This window comes from Leguminivora glycinivorella, chromosome 13, assembly GCF_023078275.1.
Source record: "Leguminivora glycinivorella isolate SPB_JAAS2020 chromosome 13, LegGlyc_1.1, whole genome shotgun sequence".
Classification (NCBI taxonomy): domain Eukaryota; kingdom Metazoa; phylum Arthropoda; class Insecta; order Lepidoptera; family Tortricidae; genus Leguminivora; species Leguminivora glycinivorella.
In genome coordinates, this window is record NC_062983.1 from 803,972 (window position 1) to 825,533 (window position 21,562).

At 37.2% G+C, this 21,562-nt stretch overlaps 1 protein-coding gene across 2 annotated transcripts in view; it reads right to left on the bottom strand.

Moving 5' to 3' along the window:
- The window catches only part of LOC125232408 (steroid hormone receptor ERR1-like), a 76,668-nt gene that overhangs the window by 46,603 nt on the left and 8,503 nt on the right, over positions 1–21,562 (bottom strand). The window contains exon 1 of one of the 2 annotated variants that reach the window (XM_048138059.1): positions 7,650–7,755. The exons of the other annotated variant lie outside the window; for it this stretch is intronic. Coding sequence (XP_047994016.1) covers positions 7,650–7,670 — 21 coding nt within the window. The 5' untranslated portion in view covers positions 7,671–7,755. Of the gene's footprint in view, positions 1–7,649; positions 7,756–21,562 lie in introns of those variants that run through there. 2 annotated transcript variants of the gene reach the window in all.

The window sequence follows — 21,562 nt, forward strand, 5'->3', positions numbered from 1 at the left end:
TAATTAGTGTAATTACACTAGTTTTCCATTTTCCTCCTGAGAGAACCTCCTACAGTCTCAATTAACGTCTAATCTCATGTCATGTCCCTGAGAGACATCTCCTGGCGGAGAAATTTGTAAATCAGTTTACCCCTGACAGCCGGTCATTTTTGCGACTGTTCAGCAGCTGTAGAGCTGTATGGCAGATTTGGCGGCATTGTGGTTGTAGGTACTGATAGTAGATGATTGATTTGATGTTTGTATTTATTCTTAATTCATAATTGACACTAATCGATGCAAAAAACAAATGTTACCGAAAGCAGTGGTTTATTTATATGATGAACCCCTATAACGGAGCTCGTGGACCATAGACTGGTCCACATCATCAAAATACATCCTATATACCAATATTACCAATGACGCTGTTAATTATAACAGTTTATGCTATTTCCCCCCTAGAATTTGCCCAACTGTTGCCACGTGTTTAGGTCTCTCAGGAGGAAAATGGAAAACTAGTGTAATTACACTAATTACTTTTTCCCCTCACTTGCTCGGAAACACGAGTTTTGTCCTTTAATACCAGCGGGTAAAAACGCATTTTATTCACTAGTGGGTAAAGTAATTTGACCTTGAATAAAGTCAAATTGACTGCTTTAAAATTGATAAAAGTATGCGAATCTAGTTATAAAGATGATTTACCACCTGCGGAACTACTGGAAGCAGTGATAAACGCAATTTTTGCGTTGTAGTTTCCTCGCTATAGTGAGGGGAAAAGTTTTGTGTTACACTCGGATGCAAATGTATTATACTTTTCGTGTGTTAAAAAACTCGCAAGTTCAGGATTCTATTCTCGAACTATAGAATCTATTCTTCAACTATAGAATCCTTTCACTTGCTCGTTTTTCAATTCCACACTCGGCGTTAAAATACAACTTTGCCCCCTTGTATAACAAATAACTATTATATTTCGACTATATTAATGCCACTAGTCAGTAGTAGAGATGATGTACGAGTGCCTTAAACTAAATTCCTATTTAAGTTGACGCGCGCAGGAGGGCAGGCGGATTTGCCTCTATACTTTTGACAGGCGCTACATACTCCAACGGCACGGCCGGGCTCACAACTTTAAATTCCGTCATAACTTTTTCTGGTACGCCAAAAAAATTTGAAAAAAATATATTGACAGGTACCAAATAGGTAGTAAATATTGACTAAGATATCAATTAGTAGTGTTGTCTAGAACTATGTAAACCAAAAATGGTCCAGACATCCTGACGTCAGAATGTCTGGCCACTTTATTCGCTCGATTTTTCGATATCAGTGGAGGTACCAAATATATGTACTCAGGTACCAAATAGTATCAAATAGGTACTAAATTTTAGTATGTACTAAACATCAAATATCTGTAGTGGTCCAGGGGTCCTGACGCTCACGCTAATTCCCGAGTAGCAAATTCACAGTAATAAAACTAATAGCTCTATTCGCAGATTAGCAAAGTAATCTTCTAGATTTTTGGTTGATGTACGTTTTACACAACGAAGACCGGAAGAATAGACATGATCTATAAGAGTAGTGGATATTGACATAGGTATAGCGTCGCTCAGCGAGCGTCAGTCGAATCAGCTTCATTTGAGCAAGTTCGGCAGACGATAACGCGGCCCGCGGCCCTAGGCTGCCTGTGTATGTGTTGTCTTAGGGCAGGCACCGGCGCGCCGGCAGGCCTTGGCTTTTTCGGCTGTAGGGCTGCCAGCGAATAGATGTTGTGGAATAAAAACATACAAATTTTTGTAGCACGAAATAACAATTCGTGGCCAGTAGTAGACACGACTACCGCATGGAAGTGTGTTGGAACCACAATATTAAGAGCACTGCTGGGATGAAGTGGCTTTAGGTCACACTGACTCACACAGATACAAGATGAGTGGCGTACAATGTAGGAGGATTAGAATAATGTAGTGTATTATAGACAAACTAAAGACAGAGGAGAGTTGATTTAATAGATAACACATACAGCATACATAATACAATTTGTAGATGCAAAAATTTTGCACATGTGTGTATCAAACAGAACTAGTTCCATTTCCTCGTAGTGTGATAATGCAGTAGGTATTTAGGTCTATTTGTTTAAGACTGCGCCTGGCCATGACCTATACAATTTTTCCTTGAATATAGAAGAATAATTTGTTTATCTGCAAGCTTTATTTTTGTTGAATAAATGTAGAGTTTTGACAAATTTCTTTAGTTTTTCTGCTTTTTAGTGTTTTTAGTAGAGATGGGCCGAATATTCGGTAAATATTCGGTATTCGGCATATTCGGCAAGTTTTTCAATATTCGTATTCGGCCAAATATTAGTTCGGTTGTTGCCGAATATTTACCCAATAAACAAAATAAATAGTGTAAGTTGTTTCGTTTTTCATCGGACAATGACATCCTATTTCAGCATTCTATGGAACCACCAAAGCAATTTAAAAATGCGTTAAAATATAAGTACCTACAATAATTATGTAAAAAGTAAAAATAACGTAGCTTATGAAAAAAAAACAAAATTTCTTAAGAATTAAATTATAGGAACATTAAGAGCTAAGTACTACCCATTACCAATCATTGAAAAGTTTTTAACTCTAAGCCAGGATTTAAAATATGGCGGAACCGAATATTCAGCCGAATGTTCGGTTCGGTAAGAGCTGAACCGAATGTTCGGCCGAATATTCGTATTCGGCAAAGTCCGTATTTGGCCCATCTCTAGTTTTTAGCAACTTGATAATAGTGTATCTAAGTCTTCAGATCCTGAAAACGGTACTGCGCGACATCAGGGACCTTAAAAATGTAATATGATCAAATTTTAAGAAAGTATATGAAAAAAATACAGGGTTCGATTTGGTTAGTGAATAAGAGGAAATTTTGAGATAAGATGAAGTGGACCCAGTAAATCCTAACTTATTGACAAGAAAGCATCTATCACAGCCCTGACGATAATAAATTACTAAGCAGCCGGTGTAGGAGGCCATTCGTGAACGTGCGTTAGTGTGCGTTAGCGTCCTAGTGTGCGCGCCGCCGGTTCATTGCCAAGGCCAACTCCAAAACTCCCAGTCGGCCCCCACCCCCCGCCCGCCACCCGACCCATCCGACACACTAATACCATTGCTAGCTGTTACACTACTGCGTTACTGCAGAAAAAATCCACAAGCCCGCGAAGGAACAGCTATGTATGATGCCGATGCTAACATTTCGCGCGAAGGCTGTTTACATTCGCCGAAGACGTATTTTTAACGCTACACCTCGCATTCCATTAGTATTTGAATCTAATCATCAATTTCCTAGAGTTCTATGAAATAATTGCAGCTCAGTTAAAAAAAACTGCATACTTCAAAGGTACCGTTGCTGTAAGCAGCCTTGAAAAGCAGATTACTCATCATAAAAACCGAAAACAAAATATAAATAATGATTCCGTCGCGGGCGGGAATCAATTCAAGGCCAGCTCAAATTGGCCGTTCAAAACAAAAAATAGAACTAGGTGCATAGACTAGACTAGCAACATAAACGCATGATGAAAACACGTGACTTCACGGGCTAAACCAACTATAATTCCTTCTAGATACTCGTAAGGGGTCTCTTTATGTAACCAGTGTTACTTTACTTATATAACCGGTAAGGGTTGTTAAGTCTCTTCTAAATCACAAACGAGACACCAGAGCCTAAAACTGGGGCATATGATTTTTTGCGGTTGGCAATTTAAGGCAAATTTTACTATGGATTAAGGACTAAAGATGAACATAAAACTAGTAATATTCTTGATTAATTAATAAACCGAGGAAGTGCAATAAATTCTACTGAAACACTTATCGTTCGATGTCATCCTTGACCGAATAATGAACCTTAGATAAATACAAAGGAAGCATCAAGCATCACTTATCTCGCTAACGGGACTCGGGCCAACATATCATGAGAAGATGAGTGGAATTTACCCGCGATTCCCGCGATTAGAAATAAGACCAAAAAAACGCCAAAATTGTACTGTTTAAGTCTGTAAGCAGATAGAAACGAAAACCAAAAAGAACATAAAACACTTAAGAAGACACAAACGACAAAATGTTACGATAATGAATTAATAATAACTAACAGCTTTAAGAGAGAAAACAATACTTTAGTTATACAAGTACAGACAGATAATACTTATGTAAGAACAGTTACTCATATATAATACCTACTCAAAATTGTACTGTTTAAGTCTGTAAGCAGAGAGAAACGAAAACCAAAAAGAACATAAAACACTTAAGAAGACACAAACGACAAAATGTTACGATAATGAATTAATAATAACTAACAGCTTTAAGAGAGAAAACAATACTTTAACTTTAGTTATACAAGTACAGACAGATAATACTTATGTAAGAACAGTTACTCATATATAATACCTACTCAAAATATCTCTTTGGTTTCAATACATTTTTGTTTAACTTTTAAATCTGTCTTACTTTCTTTTTATGTTTCAGTTGGTGACATAATTTATTTAGATATGTACCATTTTTGTAAAAATAATGTGACATACATACAGTTATCACAATTCGTGATTATTTAATCGTCAGTATCTACTCAAGGTCGCTTCAATTCCTTTAATGCAGTCTAAAACAAGTATTATGTAATTATTTATATATGTAGAAGTCATAACGGTGGACGATAGAATAACAAGATCTTTCATACCAAAAAACTGTAAAGGATGTAGCCCAAAGTGTGTAAATAAAGAAATCACATATTTCAGTGCACCACAGTTAGCAACACAGTTGCAGACATGTTTGCATTTATGTCTGCTGATGTTCGATAATAGTTTCATGGTCGTGGACATAAAAACTTATCGCCCCCTCTATAAACAGGTCTTTCATTACCAAGGATAGTCGTTCTTCATCCGGTTTAGGATCTTAAAGCTTTGGGATGTCTTCTTAAATTTTAATGACCAAGTTGCATTTGTCAGTCCGAATGTCATCCTGTTGAATTCGTATTGTCCTTTAAACAACTGGAAGAATATTCTTTCTCTCTTTAGGGTCCCCCCACATCTAGCGTCTCCCGAGCGTCGCGTCGGGCCAACTGTATGGGCAAAGCCTGACGCCGCGTCGACGTCGCGTCGACGCGGCGTTTTTTTCCATACAGTTGGCCCGACGCGACGCTCGCGAGACGCTAGATGTGGGGGACCCTTATATTCTTGTCTGATATAAAACATAATAACTACAAATACGCTTCAGCGCTTCATTATTTTAGCTTCTTGTCCTGCCGCACACTGCTCCGAATAACCAAAGCAACCTGCCCATCGTCCACCTTCCGTAGCGTTCGTAGCTATCTCTCTCTATCGCTCTTCCGTATTAGTGCGACAGAGCAAATTGGCTTTCGTTTGCCACGGAGCGTTAACGATTGGCATCTTGACTGCCCCGCGATCATCCAAATGTCTTCTACTCAACGAGCTAACACTAGCTAGGGGACTTTGACTCCTTCTCTTACTAGGGTTATATAACAGATTAAGAAGCAATACTTATATTGCTTATTTTTTATTTCATAATTATAATTCTTCTTCAGCCAAACCAATATAATTTGCTCGGGAAATTTAACTTTCTCAGTCTATAATAATTTAATCATGAATGCCTCTCAAATAGGTAAAACGTATAAAAATGTGTCAGTAACTCAGTATAACACGATCGTGTGACGCTGGAAGCTAGAGATAAGGTGCAGTCAAGGCCGCAACATATCATTATCATATGCATCGTGTTGCACATAGATTAGATAGGTACATACCTAATCTGTTCAAAATTATAACAAAGAATCCATCTTTGCTGATCTGTCGCGCACTGGTGCATTGTTTGTGTTTCAGCTAGATCAGAAATTATTGCAGGAATGCTCCAATAAATGCCTTTAGATAACTACTTACCCTTTATGGTATACTTCAAAATTTTTGACCAGAAACTCAGCTCCGGCTTTCTTTAGAGGCCCGGATTGCATGGAATGGGGCATTTTTTGCGGCTAAAATTGGCAGGTTCGCCGGCCGATGCCGAGTTGCTGACCCTCGGGGCCATGGTTTGGATACTTTGGATACCAATGGATTACAAGATTTACAAGACAGAAGACAATGTGGACTGGAAGAGGAAGATCTTGAAAATCAGGAAATCAGAGTTTCTATTGACAACGAAAACAAAAAAGAAAAAGTTTATTTTTATACCAGTCGCAAAAAAGCATAAGACTAGACTAATGTTAAGCAATCACCGTACCCTAGATACGCCTTCAACCCTAGATGTGTTACATATGCTTTGTGGACCCTTTAAAACCTTGTACACTCCATTTTACTGTAGCGTAGCCCCTCGATGAAATAATAAGTCTCATATTTAAATGTAAACAGAGTAAAGAAAAAAATAATTTGAATACAGAACTTTAAACTGAAATAATCAAGGCTAACATCCCAAAGATAAAAAAATAAGTTGCAAATATATCCGCAATATTTGAAATGCCTCCGCGGCACCAGATAACTCTAAAAATATGCATACGCTAGATGCTTGCTAGCTATATGCAGATGCGATAAAAACCCAACAAAAGATCCGACTCGTTTTTATCGGCACAAAGAGCTTGTTTAAATTAATACGAGCGTATCATGCCTATTATATAGAAATGCAATGCAATGCTGCAATGTCACAATTTCGTTTTCATTCAACCCCTTATTTGCCAAAAGAGGCACTGGAACTTGAGTAGTTTCATGTGCTCTGCCTACCCCTTCATGGGATACTGGCGTGATTGTATGTATGTATGTATGTATGTATATAGAAATAAAGAACGAACACAATTTGGGAGTCCTTAAGATTCCTAATTCCTAAAAAGAAAACTACAAAACTACTCGACACTAACTATGGGCATCATCACCCAATCAATCTAAGAAAAAAAACTACACAATATTGAAACCTGGCTGAAAACATTTGAAACGCATTGAGCGCGGATGAAAAAAAAAGTTAGAAATAGCAAGAAAAATGCCGTTAGGCTAGACGCGGCGCGCTCTATTGGAGATCTGTTGAGGCAGGTCGCGCCACAGCCATGGCACTGGCAGGATTTTCGTACCGGAAGTTATAGTTTCAATTGACCCACTTGAGCCTATGTTTTCTATTGTTTTGACTGGCGGCGCTACACTGAGGTAATCATTATGTCTTAAGTGAAAAAAGTTTTTTTAAACTGTGGTATAATGTGACACAATAATGTAAGGTTATGTAGTGCAATCAATTTGCAATAACAGTTGCGTGGTTAAATAAATTAATTATGAAAATACGGATATAAATTGCGCCTGATAATATTTTTGCGTAGAAATGAGGAATATAAAATCTGTCGTTCGTTAATTGGATTAAAATGTAAACACAAACAGTATTGGATTCTAGGTCTCGTTCAAATTGATTAAAAAAAATGGTATACCGGCTTTTATTCGAAGATTTTAAAAGAAAAACTCGGCGGAAATTAACAATCCCATTCCTATAATTTATGATTTAATGATAAAACATTAACTTTATTAATAAATAAGTGAATAACATGTGAAAATTTTCATTTCCGACAAGGAAAGTGTTTGTCAAAAAATTTCATAAATTACGCCGCAATCGTAACAATGTTAGGATAGGTCATGGCGCCCGGAAAATTAATAAAAAAATAATACTCACCACCTCCTCCATCCAATCCATGAAGCTTGTTGTTTGTTAGGTTATGTTAGAAATCTAGACCGAGACTTGTACGCGTCGCGGCGGCCAGTAAACGAGTGCAGCTCAGTACGTGTTGCACCGAAAATTCGTTCCCGCCGATTCCTCCCCCCGCGCCCCGCTCGCAAAATTTCGAACATGGAACACCAGCGCCATCTTGCGGCCGGCGCGCGTGCGTGGCCTTGAACTTGACTGGCACGGCGCGACCCACATTCGAGCCCCGCGCACCCCGCGACGATAACACAGTGTAAAACGTCTTAAGCGCCAAGTATTGTTAAGACGCTTACGCCTTTTAGTATGGGATGGGTGGTCGTCTGAATGGAACGACACGCTACCGCTGAAACGTTCGCTTTCATCGCGCTTACGTCACCGCCGTCGCAATACATTAAAGCACAACAATGTTATTGTTGCGTTTGCGATTAAAAGAGTTTAAGGTAGAGTTTTGAGCGGATGCTATATTTTTGCTCTCTTGTTTCTTATTTATAACTTTTATGTCACTCATCTCATTGGTCTCATATATAAAGATTTTTTTTTTTTATAATTTAGTACAGCAATTTTTTTAAATCAGTCTCAAACTAGTTACCGTTAGTATGCATATATGAAAATGTTCTACGCACTAAACGCGATTCAGTTTAATTAATTTATACTAGGAGCTGATGCTGATAGTGGCGCCGCTCTAGTGGCTACGGCGCACATCAATTTTTGACGGCATCTGGCAAGTAAATTAAGTAGGTACCTACAGTTACCTGCAATTACTAAATTTGTTACACGAAGCAGGAAGCAGAAATAGCAGACACTGACACGGTCTTATTTGTAGAGCCAGATTGTGTTGTAATCCGGGCTATTTTCCGTATTTCGACGACCAATGCATATTTTGGTATACTCTTGGGTCGTCTCGTTCGTTTTTCGTCACGTTCCAACATTTGTCCGATTCTGCTTTCGTCAGCCATTCTTTATTCGTCACGATCGTCGATGGTCTTTCTCAACTACGGTCAATTTAATTTTTCATCTTTATCTTAATCCGTCTCGTTCTTCACTCGTCATAATCTTCTTTCGGCATGTTCGCTGTTAAATCGATGTTTTTCGTGTATTTTCGCAGTCTTAGGTCGGTACCAGCTTAGAATATGACCGAATACAAAATGACGAAAAACGATTGAGTCGAAATCGACGAACGGAATCGGGAACGATCGATTCCATTGGTTTATTTCTGCATGCCTGCACCTAAAATAATTCCTTAAGGGGCTCCATACGGTTTTCATCGACTTTTGACAAGTTTTGAGTTAAAAACTCCTAAATTTGCACTACAGATAGAATTATACATATGGCGTCATCCATATATTACGTCACAGTGTAGGGGGGGGGGGGGAGGGGGTCATACTAAATGTGACAATCCCTGTTAAAGGGATACAAAAAAGCGTGACATAGGGGGGGAGGGGTCCAAAAACCTGAAATTTGGTGTGACGTAATATGTGGATGATCCCTATATACATATATATACATCAACGACCTTCCAAAGATAATTAACTCCATCAATATCAAATGCTTTTTATATGCTGATGACATTTCCATAATATTTTCAAGTCAAAATAACGAGGAAGTAAACCAAAATATGAATAGTATTCTAAATGTTATTGTTAAGTGGTTTGATGATCATAACTTAATATTAAACCTCAAAAAAACCAACCTTATCCAGTTCGGACCCCATCAAAGACCTCCAATAGAAATAAACTACACATATTTAAATAATTCCATTCAACAAATCAATAATTGCAGTCTCCTTGGAATAAACATCGACGAAAATTTAAACTGGAAATCTCATATTGACAAAATTAGCACAAAACTTTCTCGTTTCACCTATGTCTTAAGAAATATAAAAAAAAGTACAGACTTTAAAACAGCCATTACTGCATATTATGCATTTACTCAAACCTGCCTTCAGTACGGAATTATTTTGTGGGGCAATAGCACAGACATATTGCAATTATTCATAGCACAGAAAAAATGCATTAGAATCCTCACAAATAGTAAAAATACAGAAACATGTAGACCTCTCTTCCAAAACCTTAAAATTTTAACTTTGACCAGTTTATATATTCTAGAAGCCAGTAAATTTGTCCGCAAGAACCCTAGTTTGTATACAAAAGCCAAAGACCGTCACACATGTTCCATAGATTTAAGATATAGAGACAAACTAGCCATACCTTCGAGCAACTTACAAATTAGTAATAAAAGTCCTCATGTAATGACTATTAGGATTTATAATTGCCTCCCCCAATATATAACTGAAGAGCAAACTTACGCAAAATTTGTTAACAAACTAAAAACCTACTTAATCGAGCACAGTTTTTACACCTTACAAGAGTTTTTCAACGCAAACGAGTACTATTCCAAGAATTAAATAAATAAATACACTATACTATTTTACTTATATACAGGAAATAGACTGGATTTTTATATTTAGGATTAAGTACTTTAGTTATAAGATGCTTGTTTCTTTTTTAATATATTATGTGTACCATATTGCAATACCCTGTAGGGTATCATGTTGCTATGTAACTATTTATTGTACCTAGTGTAAGATCTGTACACCAACATGAGAGCAATAAAAATTCTAAAATTCTATTCTATTATAAGACCAACGGCCATCGGTTCTTCAACCTTTTATCTTTATTCGTAAGAACCATATTTTGAAAAAAAAAACTTATTTTTTATGAATTTTTTAAACATGGTCTAAAAAACACTTTAATCGAAATTTGATTTTAGTTAAGGAACAGACATCAGACATACCTACATGAAATCGACATGTTTGGATTTACCTTTGACTTTTCTAAAAATATAAGAGAGTTTTTAATTTTAAAGTAATTAAAACAAAAGTTATTAACAAAAAACAGTTTTTGACCCTAAAATTGTTCAACTTTGCTGCCAAATAACACAGAAACAATGAGCTGTGAAGGAATTATGAGATACTATTTTGTTTAAAGACGACGCTGTTAATATGATAGGCTTTAGAAACTGTCATAAAATCAATGGATTAAAATCGAAGGTCATTAGCGCTGGGAACGCCCTTAACTTAATACCCAGTAGATAAATCCCCCGTGTGCCGTGTGGTGGTTAAGAATTTAACCACCCCCTTTTCTCCTGTGGGTGTCATAGATGTCGACTGTGGGGCATGGGTTAACCCTTAAATGCATAGTGATGACTGATGAATATATGCATCATATATTTGTGACTCTATTGACATGTCAAAATTCAAATTTGAACAATCTCTGTCAAGGTCACGCATTTTTTTTATGAACTATGTCACTAACCATAGCGATACGTTTGTAATGTTGATAATATACTAACAAAATTATGAACTTATTTGTCTGACATATTTTTAAATTAAAGGAAATTTTTTTAATATCGCTCGCAGACGTTTCTGCATGATAAAAAACAAATTTATTTGTCTGAACTTTGCAACGGTAACCTATCGATGTTTCGAAAATCCTTTGTCCGATTATCACTTGTCCGAAAACGGTTGACAGAATTTTTATAATCCAAATATATTGTTTACCATATTTTTAAAATGTCGCTAGTTTGCTATCCCACATTATCGTTTTCCCGAAACTCTATAACCAGAAGAACGGTTGCCAACTTTATCATTTGACAACCAATTTGTTAACCACCTTTTCATAAATCCGATGCTACGTGACATCGAAATGTCATTTTCCCTAATATCATTTTATAGAAACTCAATAACTAGAATAACGGTTGCCAATCTTATCATTTGACAACGGTTTCGTTAACCACCTTTTCATAAATCCGATGCTAATATGCGACATCGAAATATCATTTTCCCTAATATAATTTTATAGTAACATTACAAAAAAAATAGGTTAGGTTAGAAATGCGACCCCCACGGAAACAAACTTGCTAGAAAAGTGGGTTAGGTTAAAACTGCGACCATACAAAAACAAACCCTTGCCATAGGAGTGGGTTAGGTTAGGTTAGAACTGCGCCCCCCCTAGGGTGCCTACCTTGCCGTGGTGGGGGGGCTTAGTAACCGTGGACCCGTGGACCACCCACGGTGAAGCTAAGAGGTACCCGGGCCGGCCGGTTTGGGGAGCTGGCTGGCTCGAGGTGGTCGCTCTAAGTGGGCTTGTACAGCCCACTTAAGACGCGTCTGGGAGGACTGCGGTGGGAGGGAAGATCCGGCAGTATGGGATGCCGCTCTGTGCCCTCCCACGGTAGCCGAGGTGGGATCGCAGGGGGAGAGGCGTGATAGTATAACGGTGCGCCACTCTCCCTACCCCCTGCGACCTTGGCGGGGCCGCTCCGCTGTAGCGGCATTGGTGGGGCCGCAAGGGAAGAGGAGTGCCGGTATTACGGTGCGCCGTTCTCCCTATCCTTTGCGGCCGACTTGGTTAGCGGTGGAACCAAAGACCATTTCCACCGCTGGGCGCCGGATCATTCTGGCGCCCATGGCCTCTTTGTGGCGGACTCGAGGGGGTCCGTCACTGTACCTATAAGCGGCCGAGGAGGAAGGTGCGCCCTGTCATCCGGCGCACTCACTGTGGGCCTTTAGGCATCCGCGGAGAAGCTGCACGTGGGCGGCTGCCGCCGGCGGAGTCGCCGTTGTGAGCGCAAGTGTTCCGGTAACCCCGCCAACAAAGCGGCGAGGTGGCATGTGGGGGGGTTTTTAGTGGGTATACCGTGGCCTCATTAGCCAATACGGGAGTCCCACATAACCACTAGGGTCCCCCCTCGTACCCTAGTGGTATGCGGAACGCATTTTCCCCCCTAAACAAAAAAAAAAGGTTAGAACTGCGACCATACAGAAACAAACATTTGCTAGAAAAGTGGGTTAAGTTAGGTTAGAACTGCGATCCTCACGGAAACAAACATTTGCAAGAAAAGTGGGTTAGACTTATATTGACCGGGATATAGACCGTGATTACCTTTTTGATTTAATAATCTAATGAAAATAACCGTGAATCATTCAAAACTCTTAAAGTGGGTTAGGTTAGGTTAGAACTGCGACCTTACAAAAATAAACTTGTGCTAGAAAAGTGGGTTAGGTTAGGTTAGAACTGCGACCCTCACAGAAATAAATATTTGTAAGATAAGTAGGTTAGGATAGAACTGCGACCCTCACAGAAACAAACATTTGTAAGAAAAGTGGGTTAAGTTAGGTTAATTAGAACTGCGACCCTACAGAAACAAACCTTTGCTACAAACTCTTATGGCAAGGACTCGTAGGTTAAGTAAGAACTGCGACCGTGAGGGTAGAGAACAAACTTTTGTTAGAAAATTAAGGATTTATTATGTAGCGGCTTAATAATATTTCGAATTATAAAACTATTCGCCATACGAAATAGCTGTCATATGATACCTACTTAGGAATTTTAATAAGTGTTAATTCGGATTTCGAACTTTTGATTTAGCGGCTAAATAATATTTCGGAATAAAAACTTTACGCGATAAAAAGTAGTTGTCAAATGATTCTTAGGAATTTTAATAAGTGTTGATTCGAATCATAAGCGAAACAAAATTACAGCGAAATAAGAATGGGGAAAATAATAATAGGGGAAAAGTACTTTCGGGCAAACAAAACTTAGGCCAATGAATAAAATGAGAAGCGTTTTCGGGCTACTAATATTCGACATTACAATTTTCGACTTTTTGATAGGTAACCCTTTGCAACAACCATAATTATTATTATATGAGAATGTAATTTGTAAGGACACCCTCTCACTTTCTAAAGAGACTCCTGCATTGTAGTTGTAGAGAATTCTTCATATTTCATGTGTATTTAGTAGATTGATTACAGCGCCATCTGTTATCAAGCGGTTGAACTACGTTGTACGGGGAGTACGTAGGTTTGGTCTGACCGGGTTTTATTCCAATTCGCGGCTTACAAGAGGGTTCTGAGTCTTACATGCGTAAGCAGTCACCGTGGCCTATAAACGTTCGTAATTTTGTAAATCTAAGGGGCAGTGCGAAATGTTGACATCCGCAAGAGAACCAAAGTCACAGACGCTCTAACCTTCGCACTAAAGAGCAAATGGAAGTGGGCAGGTCACATCGCCACTATCGCCAGGTACGAGGACAACCGTTGGACTAAGAGAGCGGTAATAGATGGTCACACCACAGATTATTAAGTTACTAACGTGTCAGACGAAATAGCAACAATAGCAGGCCAAATTTGGCCCAGCACAGCCAAAGATAGAGAAAAGTGGCATACCTTGGAGGAGGCTTTTACCCGAAGGGGGTCCATCCGAAAATAAAAATAATAACAAAAAAAATAATAATAAGTAATTAATTACTTAGACTCTCGCTAGGTGGCTGGATCAAGGGCCAGATGCGTGCGGCGGTGATCTTGGAAGCTTGGCGCGGATAGTCCGACGGTTCCTCTCTCTGCAGCCCTAACCACCGGCAGCTTGGGCCCTGCCCCGCTGCTGGCGGCAACCGAGGTTAGGTTGTTTATAGGTTTAATATGTTTATATGTTTTTAGGGTTCCGTACCAAAAAGGTACAACAGGAACCCTTATGGTGCGACTCTGTCCGTCTGTCTGTCCGTCTGTCACATTCCTAAATATCTCGAGAACTACTAATGCTATCAACTTGAAATTTGGAATAGTTGTGAACATTGTGAACCTCTACGAATAGAAGGTATAATTTTTTTAAATTTATTAATTTTAATTGTAGAAAATGGCCAAAATGAAAGGGGGGCAAACTGTAAATTTCAAGTTACTAGGTCAAGTGGGGTATCGTTAGAAAGAGCTCAAATTGAACGTAAATAAACTATTTTTTATAATTTTTTTGTTGTGGAAAAAAAAGAATTTTGAAGGAAAATGTAAAAAAAATACCGTTCCCCCCCCTTTATCTTCGAAGTTTACCAACGAAAAATTATGAAAATTTTAGGAAACATTGGTTTTATGCTAAATATTACAGGAAAAATATAATCGTGTTTGTATCTTGAAAACTTTTTTTTTAATTCACAAAAAACTTATTCAGATTTTTACTTTTAATTTACCCACCTTTGCGGATGTATATAGTACTTCAAATTAATACGAGATGTTACGTAAATCATCTTCTTTCCAATAAAGTAAAAATTGTTTAAATCGGTTAACATTATAAAGAATAATCCCTGAAAACCCAACATACTATGGTCGCGCAAATTAGTTAGCTAATTCACCGAGAGATGGCGCTATACACACAATAATGCTCATTAGTACCTATACTTTTGTCTTCTAGTCACGTCGTTAGAGTTATGTGAAAACATGAGATTATTTTAACTGGGGAGTTTGAAAGTTTGTACGGAACCCTCGGTGGGCGAGTCCGACTCGCACTTGGCCGGTTTTTATATTGTTTTGTATTTTACTTTTATATTCATATTATAAACAGCCTAACTTAAGAATGAAAATAAATAAAGGAAATAGTAATTAATTCATTAATCAATAATATGTATATCAAGTAATCAAAGCCAAATGTATTTTTTTTGTAATTTATAATTGTAATTTTTAAATGTATTCTTTTTTTGCATGGACAAATAAAGCTTTATTATTATTATAAGGGGCAGTGCTGGACACATTAAGAGCCCATTCAAAACAATAAAAGCGTGTTCAGGTCTGAGAGCCTATAGCCGTGGCTACCTACTTTCATACACGAACCAAAATACATATATTGATTTAAACTAACACGATTTGCACTCATAATTTTAGAACTAAACGTCTAACCGTGATCACGAACATAATGTAATGTTCGAAACGTAAAGCCAAATATAAATGTAAGTGTTTACGCGATAAGTCCCGTTTAGTTCTAAAATTACGAACCAAAATGTGTGAATAATGCTTTTTGCTTACAACAACCATAACATAACATTAGAGACTCGTTCCTTCAACCTTCCAAACCTTCAACACATGTGTCCTGCCATGTCTAACCTACGGCTGCGAAACCTGGTCCCTCACTGTAAAACAAAGAGACAAACTAAAAGCCGCGTACTAAAAGTATTCTTATTCAAACGTATACAAAAATTAAGATTTTCATTTGGATCCGTAGGTTTTTCTGTAGGTACATTTGTCTGCGATTATTTCGATTACACATAATACTATTGTTTTTAAAGAAATGCTTGCAATGATTGTAGAAATGTAGTAGGTAGTAGGTATGAGTAGGTATGTATTCTATATACGCTGGGGAAACCTTTATAAACAACCCACATAGCCCGTATTTCGACACTAATGGTCGGTGTGTAAAAAGTACTTTCTTGCATTATCCCTTACAATTTTTTTACATTTTGCTTATACCTATCGCAAACGTAAACTTATTAAAAGCAAGCAAACAACGATCCCTTCCCACTGAGCCGCCTGCTTTTTACACTGCCTAGATACCGATTGCCGACCGATTATCCATATCCCTCTAACGATACCCATATTATCCCTATCCCTGTCCCTGTCCCTGTCCCTGTCCCTGTCCCTGTCCCTGTCCCTGTCCCTGTTATGCTAGGAGGTGAACTTTGAAAAATCCTTTCTTAGTGCTCCTCTAAGGAACTTCCGTGTCAATTTGAAATCTCTTGAACCAGAAGTAAAGATAGAAACTAAACCTATACTTATGGCTATTTTGGATATTTTAACCCCATTGCACAACAACAGGGGAGAAAATTTCTTTTCCACCTCATTAGATTTTAAAAACGTTGTATTTATCGTGATCAGCAACCCAATAAACCGTAAAAACGATACCCATATTAGTTTTTTGACTTTATCACCCTCTTTTCACCCTTTTAGGGGTTCAATTTTCAAAAAACCTGAAACACGTCTTTAGTCATATGTTTTTAGGATCCCTCCTGTGAAGTTACGAATAAAACAGTGAACCTAACATTGTTTCCCCATACAAACTTTGAACCCCCATTTGACCCCCTTAGGAGGCGAATTTTGAAAAATCCTTTCGTAGTGCTCCTCTACACTATATAAGGAATCTACGTGCCAAATTTGACATCTCTAGGACCAGCGGTTTCGGCTGTGCGTTGATATGTCAGTCAGTCAGTCAATATCTTCTTTTATATATTTTTTTGATACTTAAACCCCATTGCACCACAACAGGGGAGAAGGTATTTCACTTCCGCCTTGTTAGATTTTAAAAACATTGTATTTATCGTGATCAGCGACCCGATAAACCATAAAAACGATACCCATATTGATTTTTTGACTTTATCACCCCCTTTTCACGCTTTTAGGGGTTAAATTTTCAAAAAACCTGAAAGACGTATTCAGTCATATGTCTTAAGGAATCTTCCTGTGAAGTTTCGAATAAAATAGTCAAACTAATCTTGTTTCCCCATACAAACTTTGAACCCCCATTTGACCCCCTTAGGAGGTGAATTTTGGAAAATCCTTTCTTAGTGCTCCTCTACACTATATAAGGAACCTACGTGCCAAATTTCAAATCTCTAGGACCAGCGGTTTCAGCTGTGCGTTGATATGTCAGTCAGTCAGTCAGTCAGTCAGCTTCTTCTTTTATATATTTAGATAAGGGGCAGTGCTGGACACATTAAGAGCCCATTCAAAACAATAAAAGCGTGTTCAGGTCTGAGAGCCTATAGCCGTGGCTACCTACTTTCATACACGAACCAAAATACATATATTGATTTAAACTAACACGATTTGCACTCATAATTTTAGAACTAAACGTCTAACCGTGATCACGAACATACTCAATACTCAATACTCAATCATTTATTGCACATAATGGTTACACAGTTGGCATATAATATTTATACAGATCGCATTATGTACCCTGTTGGGCGCAGCAAGATATAGTGAGAAAGGCACTTATAATTAGACTTAAGTATAAATTTGTACATTGCTATAATATTTCTAAATATCGCTAAATTCATCATTTAAATATTCATTTAAAGTATAATAACATTTGCTAATTAGTAAATTTTTCAGTTTGCGGAGAAACGCTGTTTCAGTAGTTTCCTCTTTTATTTTGTCTGGCAATTTATTATATATTTTTATTGACATGACAAAGGGACCAGTTGAAAACATCTTCAATTTTGACGCTGGAAGTAAAAGTCTGTTTTTGTAACGCATAGAACGGTTTTTTGTTACATCTTCCCGTTTAGTATATAGTCCGGGGTAGTTCCTAACGAATTTGCACATTTCTAGAATATAAATAGAAGGAAGAGTTAGAATATTATGTTCTCTAAAGTAGGGTTTGCAGCTGTTCATTTCTTGATCATTAACTAAAATTCGGGTAAGTTTTTTTTGAAGAATAAATAGGCTCGGTGCGTCCGTACTATTTGCCCATAAAATTACACCGTAGCTTAACCAGTTATAGGCATATGAGTAATAGGTCTGAAGTGCAGTTGTGAAGTCGGTCGTTTTTTTAATTTCTTTCAAGGCGTAAACAAATTTTGATAATTTACTCTTAATATTTTTTATATGTGGTTTCCAGCAGATGTGTTTATCTATTACTATCCCGAGTAATGTAAATTCATCAACAACTTCCAATGGGGTATTATTATAGCTGTATGATATGTTTAGGGGATCTTTTTGATGTGGATGAAATGACATAAGTTTAGTTTTTGAAAAGTTTATTTCTAAGTTGTGGTCGGTTAGCCACTTGGTTACTTTTGTTAAGATGTTGTTTATTTCAGAATCTAGGTCGGAAGTGTTGTTATAAGGTGTTAAGATAGAGATATCGTCGGCAAAAAGTACGCAATGATTTTCAATGATTTTTGGTAAGTCGTTGATATAAACTAGAAAAAGGAGACAACCGATAACACTTCCCTGCGGTATTGATGCGTTTGTTGTTCTTAAGTCGGACTGTATGTTTTTTATTTCACCCGATTCGAAATCAAAATGCTCCAGCTCTACAAGTTGTTCTCTGTTCCGTAAATATGTCGCAAGCCATTTGTGCGCATTTCCACGTATTCCTATACCATACAATTTTGATAGCAGGATATTATATTGCACTTTATCGTATGCCTTTGTCATATCGAGTAATATTCCTATGGCATATTGTTTTGAGTCAAGTATCTGTAAGATTTGCTGAATGTATTGATATACTGCTAGAGTTGTTGACCGCTTTTTACGAAATCCATTTTGTGCGTTATCGAATATGTTATATTTTTCGCAAAAGTTGTAAATGCGGTTACACATAGCTTTCTCAAATACTTTTGATGCGGTTGGTAGTAGAGCGATGGGTCGATAATTATTTGGATCCAGTTGACTGTTTTTTTTGTGTATAGGCCTAATCACAGATGTTTTTAATAGGTTTGGAAACGTTCCTTCATCAAATGACTGGTTAATTAGAATGCAAAATGGTGTCGTTAACTGATCTGCGCACTGTCTGATTAGGGATGGTGGAAGTTCGTCGATACCGTAGCTATTTTTATTTTTTAGGTTTTTTATTATGTAATGAGTTTCGTGGTAGTTTACAGGGGCTAGAAACATACTGTTTTCAGAGGGCTGTAATACGGGTCGGCCAGGCGCCACCGGCGTGCCTTGACTTTGTCCTATGGATGCAAAAAAGTCATTGAAGCTGTTTGCTACTAGTTTAGGTTTGCTAATTAGAGTATCATTGATTTTTAGTTCTACGTTATGTTTATTGCTCTTTATTTTTTTATTTGTTCTTTCGTTTATTATGCTCCACATTGTTTTGATTTTATTACTAGATTTTTTCATTCTATTGATGTATTGCAATTTTTGTGCTGTTACTACTGTTTTTTTTAGCGTTTTTTCATATTGCTTGTAGTATTTTTTTATAGTTTGATCGTTAGTTTGTAATGTAAGTATTTTCAATAATCTTTTGTTTTTACATGAAAGTTTTAGTCCTTTAGTTAGCCAGCAATTTTTATTTTTTGTTGCAAGTTTAATTTTTTGTTTGGGTATACACTTGTTTAGAGCATTAATTAACGTGTTACTAAAAGCTGCGTAGTTTTCATTTATATCGTTCTGTGGGGTAATTATATTAGACCAATTAATCGAATTTAGATGCGTCTTGAATCGGTTTATATTTGTGGTACTGAATATTCTTTTTTCTGTATACCACATTGGTTGATTTGGTTGTGGTATTGACGTTTTTATATTTATACTGGTTCCAAAATGGTCTGAAAAGCCTAATTTCTCTACAGTTGTTTCAAAATTTTTATTGCTAAAATTTGTAAAGATGAGATCTAAACAGGTAGATGTAGTATGCGTTATTCTTGTGGGCTCTACAATGTGTTGAGTAAATTTAAATTCTAACATTAAATCTAGTAATTGAGATGCTTTCTCACTGTTACTTAATATATTTATATTAAAGTCTCCTCCTATTATTATATTATATTTACAGAATTTTTGACTTATATATCTAAGTATTTGCTCCAATTTTATAAAGAATAAATGGTCTTCTTTCCTATTCCAATACATAGTTACAATTAAAGTGTTAAGTTTAGGTAATTCTACCGCGCACACTTCTAACACATATTCTATAGACATTTTTGATATTTCGTCTCTTTCAACGTATTCTAGATAGTCTTTTAGTAGGATTAGCACTCCACCTCCTCCTCTTGATTTACGACAAAAAGATGCGGACGTTTTATAATTGCTGAACTGGATCATGTCTAGTTTGTCTTCAGATAGCCAGGACTCCGAGATACATATGGCTTCGTAAGTTGTGTTCTGACTGATAAAAGATTCGAGTAGATGTAGTTTGTTCCATATGCTTTGTACATTTTGGAATAAAATTTTAAACGATGTGTTAATTTCGAAAGGTATTAGTCTCTTCGTGCAGGTCACGTGTATTATCCAAAGTATTTGAAGTTGATCTATTTTTAGTGGTGTCCAATTCTATGGTATTTTCGCTACTTCTAGTCGGGAATTTTGCACTCACTCTATCCATTATTTTCCCTTCAATAATTAGCTGGTTGTTTCGAATTATGGCATATAAACCTTTCTTTCGCGCTTCAAGCATTTCTTCTCGCATATTATTTCTTTCTTTGCGAGAGTCAGCGTCGAGAAATTCTGATATTGAAAGCTTTGTTCCACGAAACGCGTTGCTGTTGTTTAAAATGTATTTAGTCATTCTTTTGCTAATCAATTCGACCACCAGTGGGCGGTTTCTGTTATTTTTATTATTTTTACGTCCAGCCCTGTAGGCGTCTTCTATATACCCTAACAAGTCGATATTGGCTATTTTCCGAAACAAATCGATGATTCTTCCATGCAGTTCGTATTCAGGTTCTTGGTAGTACTCTGGTAAGCCGTAAATAACAATTTTTTTACAGTCACTTTCGGTTTTATAGTTGATTGATGTTGTAGTGTTCGTATTCAGTTTGTTGATTTTTTCTTGTAATATTTTTAATTCATGCTTCAGCGAATCATTTTGCTCCTTTAGACTACGTATGTCAGTCTTAATTCCATTTATGTCAGACTTTCTCTGATCATTTTCTACAAAAAGTACCTGGGTTTCTTGCTTTAATTCATGTCTTAAACTAGCGACTGCTGTACTGATTTCGGACTGTATAATTTTTTGGAGATCCGCAATAATTGATTTATTGTTATTCTTTAGCTGAGAAGATATAATGTCGGTTATACTTTCTATGGTTAGCGCTGATGGCGCTCGATTTCCTTCTGTCTGATTAGTAGTATTTTGTGGCTGAATAATTTGGGGATATGAGTGATTAGGGCTAGTTGAGTGTAGCGTATTTCCTAATATGCTTGTGTCATCTTGCATTGAGTTATCAATTGACATGGTAGTTGAGTCAAATGTCGAGATATCTAGATGTTTGTGTGTTCTTACGGGTGTATCGTCGTATTTTCTGCGCGATGTCACGTTTGTACATGATTGGCATTTAAAAGTCAGCTTTAATGCAGAGCTATATTCTGAATAGTATGCTTCAGTTATACCTAGGCA